This window comes from Mus pahari, chromosome 10, assembly GCF_900095145.1.
Source record: "Mus pahari chromosome 10, PAHARI_EIJ_v1.1, whole genome shotgun sequence".
Taxonomy (NCBI): Eukaryota; Metazoa; Chordata; class Mammalia; order Rodentia; family Muridae; genus Mus; species Mus pahari.
The window spans coordinates 19,685,568-19,704,270 of record NC_034599.1 but is presented as its reverse complement, the minus strand read 5'-3'; the positions used below and the strand labels follow the sequence as shown (position 1 = coordinate 19,704,270).

The following is an 18,703-nucleotide window of genomic DNA, read 5'->3' as shown; positions in this document are numbered from 1 at the left end:
AGTACCCAAGGAACTGAAGGGGGCTGCAACCCTATAAGTGGAACAACAATATGAACTAACCAGTACCCCCTGAGCTTGTGTCTCTAGCTGCATATGAAGCAGAAGATGACCTAATTGGCCATCACTGGGAAGAGAGGCCCCTTGGTCTTGCAAACTTTATATGGCCCAGCACAGGGGAAGGCCTGGGCCAAGTAGTGGGAGTGGGTGGGTAGGGGAGCAGGGGCGGGGGGTGTGTGTGTGTGTGGAGTATAGGGAACTTTTGGGATAGCATTTGAAATGTAAATAAAGAAAATAATAATAAGAAAAATTCGAAAAAAAAAAAAAAAGAAAGGAAAGGAAAGTTACAGAAAATATCTGTGGTGTGTGACTCAGGACTGATAACAGCCAGAAGCATACAAAGACCCAGAAAACTTCACCGGAAGAGCGCCTTGTTTCTCTCTCCACCACACTCTCGCCCAGGACCTTCTTGTGCACTTTCATGATGGCAAGTTGTCCCTATGTCCAGGTCTGCAGGGGTTGAACCCTTGTCCATAACTTGTTGTCTGCACTCCCTGTCAGCCCAGCTTTTCATGTAGCCCCTAGAGAAGAGTAGTAATTGAAAGGATGAGTGTTTATTTACACACGACTCATGGAGGCTCAGAAAGGCCTACAGCCTTGTGGTGAAGACATTTTGGGTAAAACTAAAGTCTGTCTACTTACAGAGTAGTAAGAGTTGGTAACAACCAGGGTTTGCACAGCTGGAAGGAAAAATTGGCTGTGGCAAGAAACACACAATGGGCCTGCCCTTCAACGGAGCAGTTCCCCCACTGCAGGTCCATCCTGTGGAAGAGTTTACACAAATGAAGATGGAGGTCAAAGGGTGCTAAGCACGGTATTGTGCATAATATGGATAGTTAACATGGTCAAGTATATATGTATCGGAATAAAATAAAATTATGGTCCTGGTATAAGGTAAAGTGGAATGTTTTTGCCATCTTTTGGAGAATAGTTTGAGCATAAGTCACTGGAAGTTTTTTGAAAAGTCAAATAATACAGACAGACAGACAGACAGATATGGTAACTATAAGTTATGTATTTATATGCATTTTCTTTTATAACTTGAATATCCTCTCCTTTACACTGTCCCTTGACCTTCAGAGCTTTGCTCACATATGGACCAATCTTGTGTATCATTTAGAAACAGTTGGCTATAACTGTGTCTTGCTTGTACTTGTGAGGATAGGTAGGAAGAAGGAAATGACTTTGGTTTATATGATGCCAACATTTCTCATCATTTGAGGCAGTGGTTTGTTTTGTTTTGTTGAAAGAGTTCAGAAAAGCAGCTTCAAAGTTAGAACTGTAGTGGGCAATTCTGGAAAAGGAGCTGAAAACTTTTCATAGAAAAATAGAACTGCCTCTTCAAGAGTAACTTAACTACAGAGGCAATTTCAGAAAACCCGAGTCCTGTGGGCTTTTCAGGTCACTGGGGTCCAAGCTCTCTTGTGGAAATGGACCAGCTTGTTGATATCTTATTTCACCTAAGAAAAAACTCATTTTAAAATAGAGGGGATGAGAAAGAGGTACATTTAATTTGGATGTGACCACCATAACTGCTTTAATCATGGACCTGGAGGTGAAGGAGGGTAGCCATGGCCTCGTGTAGAAACTGCATCAGCTCTTAGATCATCCTGAGTGCAGTCTTATTGGCCGGGGTGCTGGGATTGGCCTCCCTTGCTGCCCATGGAAATGGCAAATGATTGCAGCATGTTAGCACTGCGCATGCTCAGGGAATGAAGACAGCTTTAGCTTGGAAAGAGGGGACATCCTACCTCCTTCATGCTTGGTTTGTGTGTTTGATAAAATCAGTGTGTACACATTTTTTTTTTTTTTTTTTTGAGATCAGATTTCCAAATCAGATTATGTTCTTTCCAGGTTGGGGCAAGAGGATCATTGATACAGATACTCATCTATGTTCAAATCTTGGGAACAACTCTGAATCTCTCAATGTTCCCCTTGTCAGAAAGCTTCCAGATCCACCTCTCCTATCTGACACCTCCGTTTTCCCCATGGCTTATCTCAGAATCCAGTCTTTGATTCTGCTCTTAGGTCCACATACTAACAGTATGCAAATCTTGCCATTGTCATATTTAGAATGCTATCTAAACTTTGACTACCACTGCCCACTCTTCCTCTGATCTGTTAGCTGCCTCCGTAGATTACCGTCTCCTGCCACTTCCTGAGTATTTCTGCCTCTGACCTGTCTCCAGCTGCAAATGTTTCTAGAAGAAGGCAGAGCACACCATATGCTTGTTCTCTTCAGTCCTTCAAATCACTTAAGCTCAACTACATCACAGTCCTCATTTTGGTCTCCAGGACCTTTCATGGGTCTCCTTTTCCTCCCTTCCATGGACCTCTCTTAGTGTCTCTCTGCCTTTTCTCCTCACCAAGTGCACTGCCTCCATGGCTGGCTTGGCAGGACCTCCCTACACTGTCTGCCCTTTGCCTGCAGGGTCTTCCAGTCTCCCCTCCCTGATCCCCTCAGATACCACTCAGTGGTGATGAGCCTTTCTGGGCAGTCATGATCCTGCATGTCACACCATTTCCTGTTCTCCACAGCTGCAGTTGCTGGGAGTCAATTGCTTATTTACCTTCTTTCCCTTTGACTTTAAACCCTGAGAGAAGTGTGCTTTTAGATCTTGTTACTTCCCTTTCTCCTGTGTGTTCAGTATTCCGGGAACTTGAGTAGATGGATGACTAGATTGTACTCTGGACTCTTGCATGTCCCATTTTAGTGGGGAAGGGCAAGTAAAGTGAACAGAAGATAAAATGTGAATCCCGTGGGATGGGTGTGGCCATGAAGTGGACACTGGGTAGGAGACAAGCCTCTCTGGTGGCTTTGGGGATCAGTTAGCTTGTGACCAGGTCACTGCAATTAGGGGAGAACAAGGGAGGAGGTAGCTGTCTAGGATGAGGAGTGGGGTCACTGGAGGAGGAACATTGAAGCTGTTGGATTGAGAGTCCATATTAATTGCAGAGGATCCTCATCCATTTTAGACTTTGAAGCAAAGGAGTAGATGGATGGCTAGTCCTTTCTCTAAATGCTCTTCCTGTTACTGTAGGAATTGACGGTCAGCAGGGAGAGATGAGGGCAGGACTTGTCAGTCTCTAAGCACAGTATCCAGAAAGAGAACATTTATGCAAAGCTGAGGGCAGATGTTGTGCATGTTTGCATGTTAAAGACCTGGTGCTGAGAAGACTGCCCGCGACTCCTGTGTCTCTGCCATCTCTGTTGCTGCAGTACAGAGAACTCAGGGGTCAGTCACTAGGGGAGGAAGCAGGCACACGGGCTCTGCAGGATTCAGGGTTCTTCATGTCATGCCTGAAGTGATCCGCTGTGTACACCATGTGATTATTGGTATGGTAAATACATACCTAGTCAGATGTACACTGCCATTTAAAAAATAAACTATCTTAAGTGGTTGTATACTAGCAGTGGGATAAAATTTTTAGTTCTGATTTACATATCTGAGAGGAATACTAAACAAGTTGTAAAAGCTCTTATTTGTAGATAAAAGAAAAAGTCAATGGAGTACCTCAGTAGTATTTTTTTTTTTTTCATTTCAGAAAACAACAGTTTGATCATGGAGAGGTAAATATTTAACATTACCAAGACTTTACTTCATATACACTCTGTGTGTGTGTGTGTGTGTGTGTGTGTGTGTGTGTGTGTGTGTGTGTGTGTGTGTGTGTGCATTCATTCTTTGGTTTATATTCCTGGTATCTAGATTTATTGGTACTTGTCATTTATTTATCTTCAAAATTCTTGCATATGGTTTGCTTTTTGTAGGAATGAGCAAGCTGATTGGCTGATTCATTTGCTAAACTAATAAATACTTTTGGTCAGTGAGTGAGTCGCTGCAGTAACAAAAGTTAGTTTCTGGAGTCCAGTGAGGCAAGTGTGCGAGGTATCCTTGTGTGGTAGAATGCCACGTTTTTCTACACCTTGTCCAAAATCCTCAGAGATGTGACTGGCTGCTGTCCCTACCTTCCAGAGATCAGCTGGCTTCACACAGTGCAGGGTGAAGCACTGTGATTTGGAGGCAGTGGCCTCCATTCCTCTGTCCACTTCTGAGCCTTGGTCTAATGACAAAAACAAGGTAGAATTAAGGTAGACCTGGAAATCAGGCTATGTTAACTGCAAGCTTGACTCTGAATGCAGTTGCACAAATGCTTGACTGTGTGGCTCTGATAAAATCATACAGCCTGGTAGTCCATGTTAACAGTTTCCCCATGCCTGCAGATGGAGGGAGTTCTCCCTTCTCCCTGAAGTGCAGAGAGCAAGTGAGTAGTGTGCTCAGCCACACAGGTGGTGTCGCTGTGATTCCTTCTACCACCAAGCCAGGGTCAGGGACAACTGTAGCAGCTTCTGCACACAGGACTGCTATATCTGAACTCACAGCAGGGGTTGCCTGCACAAGACCTGTGGACCCCCAAGCCAGTCCATATTCTCGCATGGATGGGGCTGGTGCTTATGAGCCTCTACTCCAAACTTAGGCGCTATAGACTGTCGATGGATTCTGCAGGGTTGAGTATCAGTTTTCTTTAAAGATGTGGCCCCTGGTAAGTCCAAAATGCTCCAGCAGATGATCTCAAACCCATGAGAAAGTTGTGAAGGGAGAGAGGGAGAAAGGGAGAAGAAGAGAGGAGGGGAAAGATGTGTGTATTTATGTGTACATACCACAAAGTGGACTCTGAGGTATTACTGTTTTAATGAAGGACACAAAGCTAAGAGGATGTGAAGAGTTTGGGTGTGACTCCAAGACTCTGGAATTAGGGGAAGTTGTAGGGAATGATTGTGTTCAAGATGCCTTGTTTGAAATTCTCTAAGAATTGTTAGAAATATTCCATAGAAAGAGTCATTTAAGAAATCATTTCTGCATGCTCAAATTAACAATGTCTTGCCTTCACAAATGATGGAGATGAACACTTCTGTTTCCTCCCGTCAGTTGGTTTACCATGCTCTGCAGCTGTTAGCATACACAGCCCTTGGTGTTCTGATCATGAGACTGAAGCTCTTCCTGACACCACACATGTGTGTTATGGCATCCTTGATCTGTTCCAGACAGGTAACTTAGTGACAGTTCTAGGCCAGCCTTGGCTACTAAGGGATCCTAAAGTAGTACTGGCTGATGGGCTATCATTCCCTACCCCTGAAGTTCTTCTCTTTGCTTCTCTCTACAACTTCCTATAGCCTAGTGGTTTAGGCTGATCACTGTCTGCTCCTCTAGCTTGTAAAATTATCCTGGCAAACAGCAGATACCACATCAATGCAGTCTGGGCTCATCAGCAATTAGTACAGGGGCTGATAGAAAGGACAACTCGACTGTAGAGGAATTTTTTATTTTTCTATCACATATTTACTTTGATATCATTATTATTATTATTATTATTATTATTATTATTATTATTATTGTATTGGGGTAGTTTTTTGGTTTTTCAAGAAAAAGTTCCTCTGTGTAACCCTGGCTGTCCTGGAACTTGGTTTGTAGGCCAGGCTGGCCTTGAACTCTTGCCTCTGCCTCTTGAGTATTGGGTTTAAAGGCATGTGCTTCTACCTAGCTATATAATATCTAAAAGTGGGTTTGAAGTTAGCTTTCAAATTGCATTCTCTTATTCAAAATCAAGCTTTAAGATGTTTTTCCTTGTGTGTACATATAAGTACATGCGTCCCTAGTTTTATTCTTTAGTCATCCTTGACAATTTACTCTTATTTATCATGTAATTATACTCAGGCATTTCTGCTCCTCTGTAGTGTGGCTGACTTTTTAGTCAGCAAAGGTGCAGCCTCACCTCTATTAACTTTAACAGACATTTACGAAGCACCAGCTCTTAGTTCTAGGGGTGTCTGTTCCCCAGAAGTCAGGCAGGGCGCCTGATGGAAAGGACAGTGGGATGTGTCTGTCCCGAGTGTGGACTGTGTTTGCGCAGATGCTTCACAGTGCGCACACTGTCTTAGAGAAGCCCCACACCTCTCCCATTCCCCTCCTCTAGGCTGGGTTGGGACAGGAAACAGAGCGGTGGCAAGTCCTCCATCTTGACTCCCACTCCACCATTAGGGCTACCATTAGTGTCTACACTGTGTTGCAAACTCAGATGGACTCTGCATTGGGTTAAGTTTGCTCCTGCTGTGGTACTGGAGATCAAACCCAGACCCACAGGCAAGTGCTGTACCAGTAAGCTGGGTCCCTAGCCTATTCTGAACCAACAAGTTTTATAAATGGGCTCTTGTTTTTACTTCAGGCTGGACCTTATAAATCAGGCAGGTAACCTGGCTCTCCTCGCAGAGAGAAGAAGCTGCGTTTCTTAGCTACAATAGTTTTGATACCGAATCTCATTGTTCAAGTATTATGTGCTGGGCCAGCAAGATGGCTCAGTGGGTAAAGGCACCTGATGCCAAGCACGGTGACCTGAGTCCAATGCCTGCTGTTCACATGAGGTGGAAGAGCGAGCTGACTCCACAGTTCTCCTCTAACGTCTCCTACGGTAGTCATAATGAAATTCTTCTTTAAACAGTCCACATGTTGCACTGCAGCACAGGTTGAGTTCTTCCTTGGGAGGGTTACCTTGCTGGTACACACTGCTTTGTACTGAAGTTACCAAGGCTTTTTCTTGAATTTCAGCTGTTTGGATGGCTCTTTGGCAAAGTGCATCCTGGTGCTGTTGTCTTTGCTATATTAGCAGCAATGTCTATTCAAGGTTCGGCAAACCTACAAACCCAGTGGAACATTGTAGGGGAGTTCAGCAATTTACCACAAGAAGAACTCATAGAATGGATCAGATACAGCACAAAACCAGGTAAAATAGCAAGAAAGCCCTGCTATTTTTTAATCTAGCTAGGATTCTCTTTCCACTACAATTTCATGTTACCACAAAATCCTACCTGAAGTCTTGTAGAGGAGTTAACACTATTGGCTACATGGTTTAAGGTGGGGAATGCTGTATACACCTTAGTGATTTAGTTTGTTATTGTCATATAAGTTTAAATTTATAAAAGTTTTCCAAAGTGGTAAGTTCTACATTTAACATGATCCTGTTATGTTTCCTTCCTTGATGGAATTTCAGTATTAGTCTTCCCAATGGGTCATGGACCTTAATTCCACGAGTCTCCATGGACTTGCTGTCCCAGTAGGAAGTGGTTGGTGCTGTGAAACTTTCTTAGTCAGCTGGAGACTGTGCTCCAAGATACTAGACAAGGAAAGGAAGAGAAAGGAAGCTGACACTCCCTGCTCCGCGCTGTCCACCCTTCCCCAAGCCTGGCTGCAGACCTCTCTGTCAGCCACTGGCTTCGTTCTGCTGCTGCCCTTGAACCTTTAACTTGTGTCCTCCCTGGCTTTCAGCCAGTTCTGTTACTTGTGAAATAACTGGGCTGTCCTGACAGCAAGCCCTGCTGATGCTGGTTTGGCCTGTTCCTGAGGCCATGCAATTGCTTCCAGATGCAGTGTTTGCAGGCGCCATGCCCACCATGGCAAGTGTGAAGCTCTCTGCTCTGCGACCCGTGGTGAACCACCCACATTATGAAGATGCAGGTCTAAGGTAAGTGCACAGGTGCATGGTGGGAAGGACAGGTCTCACAGATAGCCATCGAGTGAGGATCCCTGCAGAAGAGGAGGGTTTCTGAGAAGATAGGGTCAGCAGAGTGACTTCAGAGTCAGTCATGGGGAAGGAGCGGCTGGGCTGGAAGCGGGCTGTTGAGGCTCCATGGTGTAGTAATGCTGATGTCTTTGATTACGACTTTCTATTGAACAGATAAAAGAAATCCTGTCAGTTGTCCAAGGTATCCAGGTCTCCTTAGCACTATCACCCACAGTTGTCCAACAGTCACCAGTTTAAGTTTTTTTTAGTAAAGCCTGCTCCTTACTGGATTTTTTTTTTCTTGCAATCTGAGGAATCAGTTGGAAGAGATTCATTCAGTGGTAGTTCTGCTCTGCTTTTATGATATTGTTTGCTATAATGAACTTAGATATTTTCCATGGTCATATAAAGCTTACTTGTTTTTCCCATAAACCATGCATTCTATTCTCCTGGAAGAGGTGATAGATTTAATATAGATGTACTTTCCAGAGGAGATAAAGCTAGTCATTTCCCAAATGATTGGATGAATGCTATTAGTATATTGTTTTGCATAACAATGGGATGCACATTTTATAAATAAAAAGCTTTTTCATTAAAAAGTCAAATTTCAGTACAATTTTCCAAAGCAGTTTTGTAGAGTAAGTTTTTCTCAGATCTAGGAGTCAGTGGAGAGGTGTGTGGTTGCCAGTGGCCTCTTGCAACTGTGTTGCTGTGTGGTCTCATCCCTGCTCACACTCGGGGATTGCTGGACAGTTATAGGCAAAGCAAGGGAGCAAAGGCAGCATTAAGTTTGGAAATGCGGGTGTTCTTTAGCGCCAAGCCCCTTCTCCCAGAACCCAGGCTCCATCAGCCTCCTTGTCTGACCTCCCAAGGAGCCTTGCCAGCTCCTCTCGGGCCTTTCCACCTTCTGTCTTCTCTGGAGTGTGCCTAGTCCCATCCCATCCATGTCACGCTGGCCATGCCCTTTTTAATCTGCAAAGTTTTTGCCTACTTATTTTTTTTTCTTCAAGAGCCAGAACAAAAATAGTATATTCAATGTATAGCCGGAAAGCACCTGAGGACGTGAAGAAGGAATTGATAAAATTAAAAGTGAATTACTACATTTTGGAAGAGTCATGGTGCATAAGAAGATCCAAGTAAGTATTTTACACAAGTGAGTTCATATAAGTGAGAAGTTAGCTTAAACCCATGGTAAGTGTTTTATATGTATAATATATAATATGATATATGTAAAATAAAACATTTTCAAAAGTATGAACAAAATACTCTGTACATAATTTGAATTAGACCTTTTTACTCACTATAGAAATATACTTTTTAACAGTGATTGCCTTGAAGTGACTACATTCAGATTGATTATCTTCCATGTTGTTCTTATTTGCACTTGATTTTGTTTTTTTAAATAGTTTAGTTAGAATTGACTTAGGCTCTGAAACCAAGTAATGAGAAAGTCTGGCTGTGCTTCAGTAGCAGCAACAACTCAGGGACTCACTGTCCAGATTAAATCTACATACCTGACACATGTCCTGGATGTGGTTGTCTGGTAAAGCACTTCAAGTGAAACTCTCCTGTCTTGCTTTGCCCACACCCTCCTGAGTTTATAGTTGGACTAGTTTGCTTCCATGAAGAAATCCACTGATCAGAGCATAGCTACAATGACATAAAGATCTCAAAATGGAATATAACTTCTGAAGTGGACATGACTTACAGCCTTGCCAGGGGCCGGGCACACCCCTGGCATCCCAGCACTCAGCACATCGAGGGGAGGAGTACAAATTTGAGTTACATGTGGACTTTGACAACAGCCTGGATTGCATAGCAAGATTCTGGCTCAAAACAAACCAAAACAGAGCTCAGCAATGCTGAAGACAAATGAGACAGCAGATGACAGTGACCTGGAATTCCAGGTCAAAAGTGTCCCTAAATGGAGAGCACAGGGCTTAATGGTTTCACCAAGAATTGAGGGCATTGTATGTATTACATTAGAACTCTTACTGAAACCTTCAAGGGACGGCTCTATCCTTGTGTGCTGTTAATTTCAGTGACACTACAGGGCATTAAGAGAAACTGTTCATATAAACTTCATGAATGAAAACAATTCTGCGACATAGCACCTACATAGCTTTGTCTACAAGACCTAAGCTAGTTACTGATTATGGAAAGCCCTTCCTATGAGTAAGTTCTAAGTGATTTGAATTTAATCATTTATAGAAACTGTTATTGCTGTTATCATGTAGAACATGTCTTAAATGCTTATAACCAATGTCAAGGAGATGGCTTAGCATTTACCCATCTTGGCTATTCCTACAGAGAACTTGGGTTCATTTCCCAGCACCCTTGAGCTGTCTCACAACTATCAGTAACAGTTCAGAGGATCTGATGCACTCTCCTGGCCTCCACAGGCATTAAGCTCTTATGCAATGTACATAAACATAACGCACACAAAACATTTCCCTACATAAAAGAAAAATTTTAAATGCTTGTAGTGATGTGGTTATAATAAGATTCACATACTCAACAATTATCTCTGTTCTATACATTGTATAGAATCCAAGTGTCTAAGTATTATGAGGCCATGTAAGAAGGCAGTGCTGGGTGAACATTTGCAGCAGCTCCGCATCTTGACAGCCTTCTGTGAAGTTGGAGTCTTTATCTCCTTGGTTTTCCCCCTTTAAGAAACATGAGGCCACTGGAACAGGAAAATCATTTGCATAGCCTTTTCTCCAACTGATGGAAATTGACCCAAAATTGATCTTTGTTTTCTAGTCCCTTGTGTGACATTTTTTAAATGTCCGAGTTACCTTGTATTGTGCAGTCTTGATGGAGCAGTATGGGTTTGCACAACTCTGGTGGTGCCATCCTTTGATATGCAGAGAATTGGTTTTATGTGCATGGTTAAGGACATAGAGGACACAGAAGATATAGTGGTTCTCAACCTGTGGGTTACAACCTCTTGAGGTTGAATGACCCTTTCACAGGAGTCATCTAAAACCATTGGTAAACATAGATATTTATATTGCCATTCATAGCAGTAGCAAAATTACAGTTAAGAAGTAGCAATGAAACTATTTTTGTGATTGAGAGTCACTACAACATGAGGAATTGTATGGTTATAATACTGATATAAGGTAATAAATGTTGCCTCCAAGCAAGACCAGTACTGTTTAACTGCTTCAGATCACTCGGGTTGCAATTCAGGTTGCAGCAGAGAGGGAGCACGTCGTGCCTCTGCCATCTGGATGTGGACTCCATAGCCTTGGCTGGTTTCATCAGGAGGGGGAGGGGGAAGCCAAGAGGTGGCGGCCAAGAGGTGGCTTTGTCCTGCCTGCTTCCAGTTCCTGTTCCAGTGGAAGTCCAGGCAGACTGAAGGCATACCCTCTGGAAACCTTGTGCAGGTCCACGAGAGCTGTCTTAGTCACGGTTTCTCTTACTGTGACCCAAAAACAATTTAGAAAGAAAGGGTTTATTATACTTCACATTATTGTTCATTACCAAAGTAAGACAGGGCAGGAACTTAGGCAGGGCAGGGACCTGGAGGCAGGAGCTGATGCAGAGGCCATGGAGCAGTGCTGCTTACTGGCTTGCTTTCCCTGGCTTTCACAGTCTTATAGAGCCCAGGACCACCAGGCCAGGGATGGACGGCACCACCACGTCCCCTGTTGATCACTAATTAAGAAAATGCCTTACAGCTGGACCTCATGGAGACATTTCCTCAACTGAGGCCCCTCTCTCTGATGACTGTAGTTTGTGTTTTGTTTGTTTGCGTTTTTAATTCTGTCTGCCTTCAGTCTGCATCAGTTAGGTTGGTCAGAGACAACCTGCAGCTTGCTGCAGATACTGGAAAATAAAAGTATGTCAGAACAGGGGAAGCAGACGGAGCTTGGGAGAGAAAGGATGTAAGTCTAGTGCTGAGCGAGTATTTCTATGTGCACGTGTGTGCCTGCACATGCTCACGCATGCATTCGTGCATGATCTCCTAAGGGCTTAATGGTATGGTTCGATCGTTCCTCAGATACATCTCCATGTGGGCAAAAACTAAAATTTTTAATTAAAAATTAAAATTACCATTTTTAATTTGGTAATTGTAGATAAGTTTTTATAAGCTTTTTTCTTTTCTTTGTTCCTTTTCTTTCTCTTTCTTTCCTTCTTTTTCTTTTTCCACTTTATATTTTCAACAAAAGCTTTTCTTAATTCAGATCAGTTTGAATAAAATGAAAACACTTATACTGGGGGGGAAATCATTCCTATTGCCACTGGTGTCCCCCTACCCCATTTTTCTTTTGATAACATGTGTTGTATGTTGCTCTGTTATCTAGCCTGACCCCAAACTGGCATTAACTGATGCTTCTGATTGAGTCTTATGGGGATCCAGGATTATGAGCATACCACACTGTGTCCAGTGTCACAGATGCTGTTGAAAGATGGGGTTCAGTGCCAGGGGAGACTTTACAGGACTTCAGTAATAGGGGCAGGCAGGGAGCACAAGACAGCTCTTGCCCCGTCATTTTCCTTTAGCATGTTGAGCTCTGGAAAACCCAGAGTAGGTATTGAATTTTTAGCTGTCATATTTTCTATGACCCCAAGTATGATAACAGTTCAGCTTTGGTGTGTGTGTGTGTGAGAGAGCGAGAACTTTAAGGGTGGAAACCAGAAGCCCAGACTCTAGTTCTTCAGCTCTGTTCATCATCAGTGTTAGCGAGGCTACTCAGAAAGTACACTGGAACCCTTTTTGGGACATCACTGGGAGGGTCTCTGCCCTTTAATGTGATGGAGGCAAAATGAAAATTTGTGTCTTGGACACAATGAACATTTAAGTTACAAAAGAGAGACAGGCACCAGAACGTAGTGATGTTACATTATGGCAGCAAAGTGTGAAGTGACCAAAGTGCACATCTCCAAGAGAGTCTGTCAGTAACCGTAGATCAGAACTAACAGCTATGAAGAGGAGCAAGTGAACCTTCCTGTACCAAAATGCAAAAAATAACTAAATTGTACTGTTACAAGTCCCATAATGTCCCCAGTTTTATGAAAGCAACTCAGAACTGTCCTTGTTTATGAGACGGAACATGGATCAGAGCACTAACAGGATAGATAGATGCTGATATGTATTAGCAGTGCCTCTGAGAAATGATATTCAGGACTAGGTATGTACCTGCTGAGTGATGAATATTGGGCTGGATAGTCAAAGAAATGAGATTAAATGGAACTTGGACTTCTCATAAGTGTTTCTTAGGGAGGGGTGGGGAGGGAGGGAGAAAAGGAGATAGGGAAGGGGATGGGAGAGGAGAGAGGAGGGGAGGGAAGGAGGGAGGGAGGGAGAGAGAGAGAGGAGAGAGAGAGGAGAGAGAGAGAGAGGAGAGAGAGAGAACAGCAGCCATGGTCCATTCTCTATAATTTTAACTTTCCCTGTTTCTTTCCTTTCCTTTCCCTTATTCTGAGTAAGAATTGACAGTGAGGGCCTCATCTATGCTATTCAAGCATGCTGCCCCAGACCTTTTTCATCCGTGTTTGTGTGTGTGTGTGTGTGTGTGTGTGTGTGTGTGTGTATGTGTGTGTGTACAAGTGTGCATGCATGTGTATGTGTGTGTGTGTGTGTGTTTTGAGATATCATCTCAGTAACTTGCTCAGGCTAGCCTTGAATTTGAGATGTTCCTACTTCAGTGTGTACCAGTGGCAAACAAGTAAAAACAGAATAGTCACATGAAAATTCAGCAACCCTATAAATCTGATCTTGTTTAAAATGTTTAAATTATTTGTATGAGTTATTTAGGCAAATATAACTTGGTAATCCTATTTATACTAGGTTTTGTTTTGTTTTGTTTTTAAGACAGAGTCATTCTATGTAGTCCTGGTTGTCCTGAAGCTCAGTATGTAAACCAGGCTGGCCTTGAACTCACAGAGGTCTACCTACCTCTGCCTCCATAGTTCAGGGATTAAAGATGTATGCCACCATGCAGAGCTACCTATATTGTTTATAAAAATATATTATTGGCTGGGCACGGTGGCACACATCTGGAATTCAAATCCCTGAAACTGAGTCAGGAAGACTGTAAGTTTCAGGCTATCCTAGGCCATACAGTGAGACTCTGATTTTGGATGGAAAAAAAAAGAAAAGAAATCCATTGTATTTACAGTTTAATTTCCTTTAGCTAATAAGTAAGCTTACCTCTGTCAGGTGTCAGGTGGTTTGTATATCCAGAAGTGCTCAGCCTGGACTATAGGAGGATCTCTGGTGGTTAGACAAGAGCCAGCATGCCTCGGGAACTGGTGAACTGGCTCCTATCGGCCACAAGTGTCATAAAGAGTCATTTTCCTTACCCCTGTCAGAGGGGACACATGGCTCCATTGGCATGCACATTTGATTGTGTGTCAGAGCCCATGCTGGGCCTCGGCTCTCTCCGTACCATCTCACAAGTATTCGTTATACATTTCCCAGTCACCAACACTGGTTCTTCTCACCTCCGTCCCAGCTCTGCCACTCTCCTGTCTCCTGCTACTCTTGCTTCTCTGACAGACAGCCCTGTCCATGTCCAGCCTGCTTCTTTCCCTCTCTGCTCTGGACTCTTCCAGAATCCTCTAGATATTTTTGCTTTTGGCCATATCCAGTCTGCTTCTTTCTCTCTGCTCTAGACTCTGGGTATTTTTCTCTTTTACCTACAATAAAAACCATAACCATTCGGCCATATTGGCAGTTTCTTTGCCGTGTCCCTCCCACACAATCACAATAAGACTTTGCTTTAAATTGACTCATTTTAGAGTATAATGAGTATACCTTCCCCATGAACTAAGCAAATTTCATAATTGTTTAAACTAATACGTTTGTACTCGGAGCCTGGTGCTGTAAACATGTGATTGCCCTCAGCCTGCACACTCTGAGGGGCAAGCCGGTGTTGTGGGAATCTTCCCTTTACACAAGTGGAAACCTCTATCAGCACATTCTTGATGAGTTGCAGAGGCAGAGCTTACTGGAGTCTCTCAGCTGTCTAACCTAGTCCCTGAGCACATGCATTCTGTGCATCTCCGTGATGCTGTGTTCCCATTGTCCTAAAGAGGAGCTATGGCAGCTTTCAAAAGTAATGCTGACTGTTGTGTGATTTAAGAGCTATGCTGATTAATGGAAGTAGGAAAAGTGTGATGAGACAAGAAGTATGGACACTGCTGTGCCGTCTGCACTTGAATAATGTGCATTGACTTTAAACGGTGCCATCTCTTCTCTAGGCCTGGCTGCAGCATGCCTGAAATCTGGGATGTCGAGGATCCAGACAATGCTGGGAAAACACCCTTGTGCAACATCTTGGTGAAGGATTCCAAGCCTCACTTTACCACAGTGTTCCAGAACAGTGTTTACAAAGTTCTAGAAGTTATCAGACAGTGACCGCACGTGCATCTGCCAGAGACCACATCAGTAATGGCTTTACTGCTTTGCCACTAACTCAGCGCAAACCTTTAGAATGTCTTTGAAAGTAACTGTTTTCAAATGGCAAACATTTGATTTGGTCAACTTGCCAGTCTGATTGTAAAAACGACTTACACCAGATCGATTAGTTACTGTTTCACTGCACCTGTTAAAATTTGCTATGCAAATGAGAATATGCTTGTACTTGGTTTAAATATTTGTGTTATGGTGAACAAAGCCATCTGTGTAGAAATACATCTTGGGTCATGACAGATGATATGAAACTACAGTCACTTCTGGACTGATAAGGGCCTGTTAGCACCCTTGCTTCCTATTTACCTCCTGGTCTTATCTTTGCACACTTGTCTCAGCTCGAAGTCCAGGCGTGGTTGGCGTGTGGGTCGCCAGTAAACCTCACTTCCCTTCCGGGTGCTCTCCTTGTTGTGTGTTGCTCTTGTGAATCAAGTGTTTCCTGCCTGCTGTTACCCAGACTCGTGGGTATGGTGGCAAGGAGCGGTTCCTTTAGTTCCCAGCTATGTGGTGTGTGTTTCCCCCCCACAGACTGGTTTCCTTTCCACAGAAATACTGTCTTCTCTTTAGGTTGATTAGCAAGTGCTTATTCTTGCTTACAAAATTAGTAATTGTGTATTTTTCTCATTTTTAGTATTAATCAAATATTATATTTTAATACCTTTAATTCATTTAAAAAATTTTATGATTAATCACGCCGTTAGGAAAAACTATTTTGGACAACTTCAAATATGATGCATNTATANCTTGATATATATGGAGAGAGAGAGAGAAAGAGAGAGAGAGAGAGAGAGAGAGAGAGAGAGAGAGAGAGAGAGAGATAGTTCGTAGTAGACTGTAGTTTATGCTAATTTTACTTTCACTATTAAGATAAAATAAAACCTAAGTAACTTCTGTCAAAATGTAAATGAATAGAGTTTTTTATTTTGCTTTCAAAATTGCCTGTCTTTAATAAGACGAAGCCTTAAGCCTTATAATTTTGCCTCAAAAAAAAAAAAAAAAATTCAGTGTGTGGAGTGAGTGTGCTCTCAGTCTTACCCATTATTTCTTGTTTTTTTATTTTTTGAAAAATTCCTAAACTTGCTTTGAATTTCTTATACAAATTTTGTTTCTTAGAAGTTAATTTGTGTGAAATGAGATACTTCAAAACTATAATCTTCATTGTTGTAAGAAGTGGTTTTGAGGTTTTAAATTCTAAGTAAACTGACCATGGCTGGCTGCACATTTTTTATACAGTCTTCTCTTTATTAACCACAGGCAGATTAACTCAGTGTGGATTGTCCTTGAGACCTGAGCCCTCAGGGATGGCTTCCGGGCCCCACTTCAGTCCTGGCAGCCACGGAAGGAAGAGCTCTTCTTTCTGCCTTCTTTCCAGAGCCCAAGGACAAGCTTGTCTGGGGGGACATTGGTCACCTGCACTTGCAACTGAGGAGTGTGGCCTCAGTAAAGAGCCAGCATCACCAGCCAGGCTCTCCCTCCCTGAAGCTGCCCGGGGACTGCCATGCCCACTGTTGCAGGGTGTGGCCAAGCTTCCTCATCTGACGCTCAGTTTTATTTCACAAGCTTTTACCAACTCAGAAAATAGGGGAGCAACTGGAGGTCATGGTTTAGGGGTGTTTGAGTGATAGTGTGGCAATGCAGAGCAATGTAAAGAAAGGGACAGGCATGGGCGTGAGGGACGCATGCCCTGTCTGCTCCACAGCCCTTCTGCAGCCCAATATGGCTGCTGTGTGGATACAGCAGTTAGGATTTTTTTTTTATCACCTTTTAAAAGTTATTTTCTGTCCTTACCATCTAACAATTCCCTTCATAATAAGTTCACATGTAATGATTGGAAATTCTGTACAGAGAAACAAAACATTAAAATACTATTAGAGCCAGTTCACATGCTGGGAAACATTAAAAGTAGTCTAAATTAGTTTTTTTGCAGAAACCTTTTGTAACAGTATGTCATAATGTAACTCCACCAGCAAGTTCTGCTTGTATTTAGGCAAGTCAGCTTGGAACTGTGGCCTTGGGGCCCACTGCGTTCTGAGTCCAGCACATCTAGTAGCAGCCAGCGCTCTGCGGCAGAAACACTTTTATGGCAACATGGAGCAGTAATAGATTTTATGTAGCTGACAATGCAGTATTAAAGCTCAGTATTTTGCATATTTTTAGTGTTTACAAATATTTTTGCTTTAGTGTGAGGAAAGGAAGGAAAGACAGAAGGCAGTTGGATAGTTATTATTGTGACATTAAAAACAAATAAGCTGGGTAATATGTCCATTAAAAGCTGAACCTCTGAAATGCCTGTCAGAGTGTGTGCTGTTCCAGTAGGCCAGCAGCACGGGGGAGAAGACAAAAGGATGTGTCTGAGCTAAAGCGATCCTGCACAGGAGTGTTGTATTTTTATGAATTTTATGCCCCTTGTTTACATGTACTATATCTGTTAAATAAAAAAAAAAATCCATGAAAAATGTGCCAAGTGTTTTCTGCCTGCTACTGTCCTCCGCACCCACTGTGGCTGCACAAATTCCCATCTGTAGTCAGACGGCCGTGAGCTGATCGATATCGCCTTCCAGTCTTCGCTAAAATGGGGAAAGGTGACAACCTGGGGCCCATTGCCGATGATAGGGGCTCGAATCATCCAAAAACGGTACGGTGTTTATGGTCAAAGCCACACGTTCCTCTTTTTCATCAAGGGACATATGTATTGGTATAATTATAGAATTGCTAACAGCTTTTCTCATACATTACACCAAAGGCCATTTGTTGTAAAAGATTCCCCAAATTATAGTCCATTTATTCGTGCATTATTGCTTCTGCTGCTTGGAGGGAAGGCAGCTTAGCTGGGTTCACCCATAAAGAACTAACTTACTTTTTTTGTTTTGTTGTCATTGTTGTTAGATTTGTTTGTTCAGTTGTTTGTTTGTTTTTTCAACACGGTTTCTCTGTGTATAACTCTGGCACTAGTCTGTAGACCAGTCTGGCCTGGAACTCTGATTTGACTGCCTTAGTCTGACGGGATTAAAGACGTGTGCTACCACCACTCAGCTTAGAGCTGACTTTCCGACAGCTCAACTTTGATTCTGACATCTTTGGAGAATGATGCTCTGATATGCTAACTCACAAGCTAGTGGCCATCAGAAGTACCCATAAAATCTGGAAATTTGCCAAGCTTCTCACTTGGCTGATCTAGATGGGGACCCCAGGATTTACATTTTTATTAGTGTAGTTATATATGATGGGCTTCATTATGACATTTTCATACATGAATATGTTTGGGTCACTTTCACCCCTCCATTGCCTTCTCTTGTCCCCTCCCACGCTCACTGGTCACCTTCCTATGCCCAAAGAAGCCTCTTTTATGTCTTGTTTGTATCTGTGCTGGTGTGTGTGTGTGTGCGCGCGCGCACACACACGCGCGCGAGCGTGTGTCCCAGCAGATTTGTTTAGGGTTGTTACAGGTTTGCAGGCACAAGGGTGAGGGATTGATTACAGAAGCAGTGAGTTTTCCAGTGGCTAAAGGCTGAAGAAAGTGTCCCTCTGGCAGCCTATTAACTGCCTGTAGGTCTTCTAGGATGGGTGGGGCCCTTCCCCTAGCAATTGTTAATTGCCTGTAAGTAGTAATCTGGGAGAGGTGTGTCCTGAGAGGTGTGTCCTGTGAGCCCTCCCACCCCACCC

The 18,703-nt window shown here is 43.0% G+C and overlaps 1 protein-coding gene across 4 annotated transcripts in view; it reads left to right on the top strand.

The window, feature by feature from the left end:
- Nucleotides 1-17,496, top strand: part of Dpy19l1 (dpy-19 like C-mannosyltransferase 1) — an 82,514-nt gene extending 65,018 nt beyond the window's left edge. For 3 of the 4 annotated variants that reach the window (XM_021208138.2, XM_029543065.1, XM_029543064.1), the window contains 6 exons: nt 3,604-3,628; nt 4,986-5,105; nt 6,660-6,834; nt 7,473-7,572; nt 8,622-8,747; nt 14,830-17,485. In XM_021208138.2, coding sequence (XP_021063797.1) covers nt 3,604-3,628; nt 4,986-5,105; nt 6,660-6,834; nt 7,473-7,572; nt 8,622-8,747; nt 14,830-14,986 — 703 coding nt within the window. In that variant the 3' untranslated portion in view covers nt 14,987-17,485. Of the gene's footprint in view, nt 1-3,603; nt 3,629-4,985; nt 5,106-6,659; nt 6,835-7,472; nt 7,573-8,621; nt 8,748-14,829 lie in introns of all 4 variants that reach the window. The other variant, XM_021208140.2, reaches the window with a different exon arrangement.
- The last annotated feature ends 1,207 nt before the right edge of the window (nt 17,497-18,703 follow it).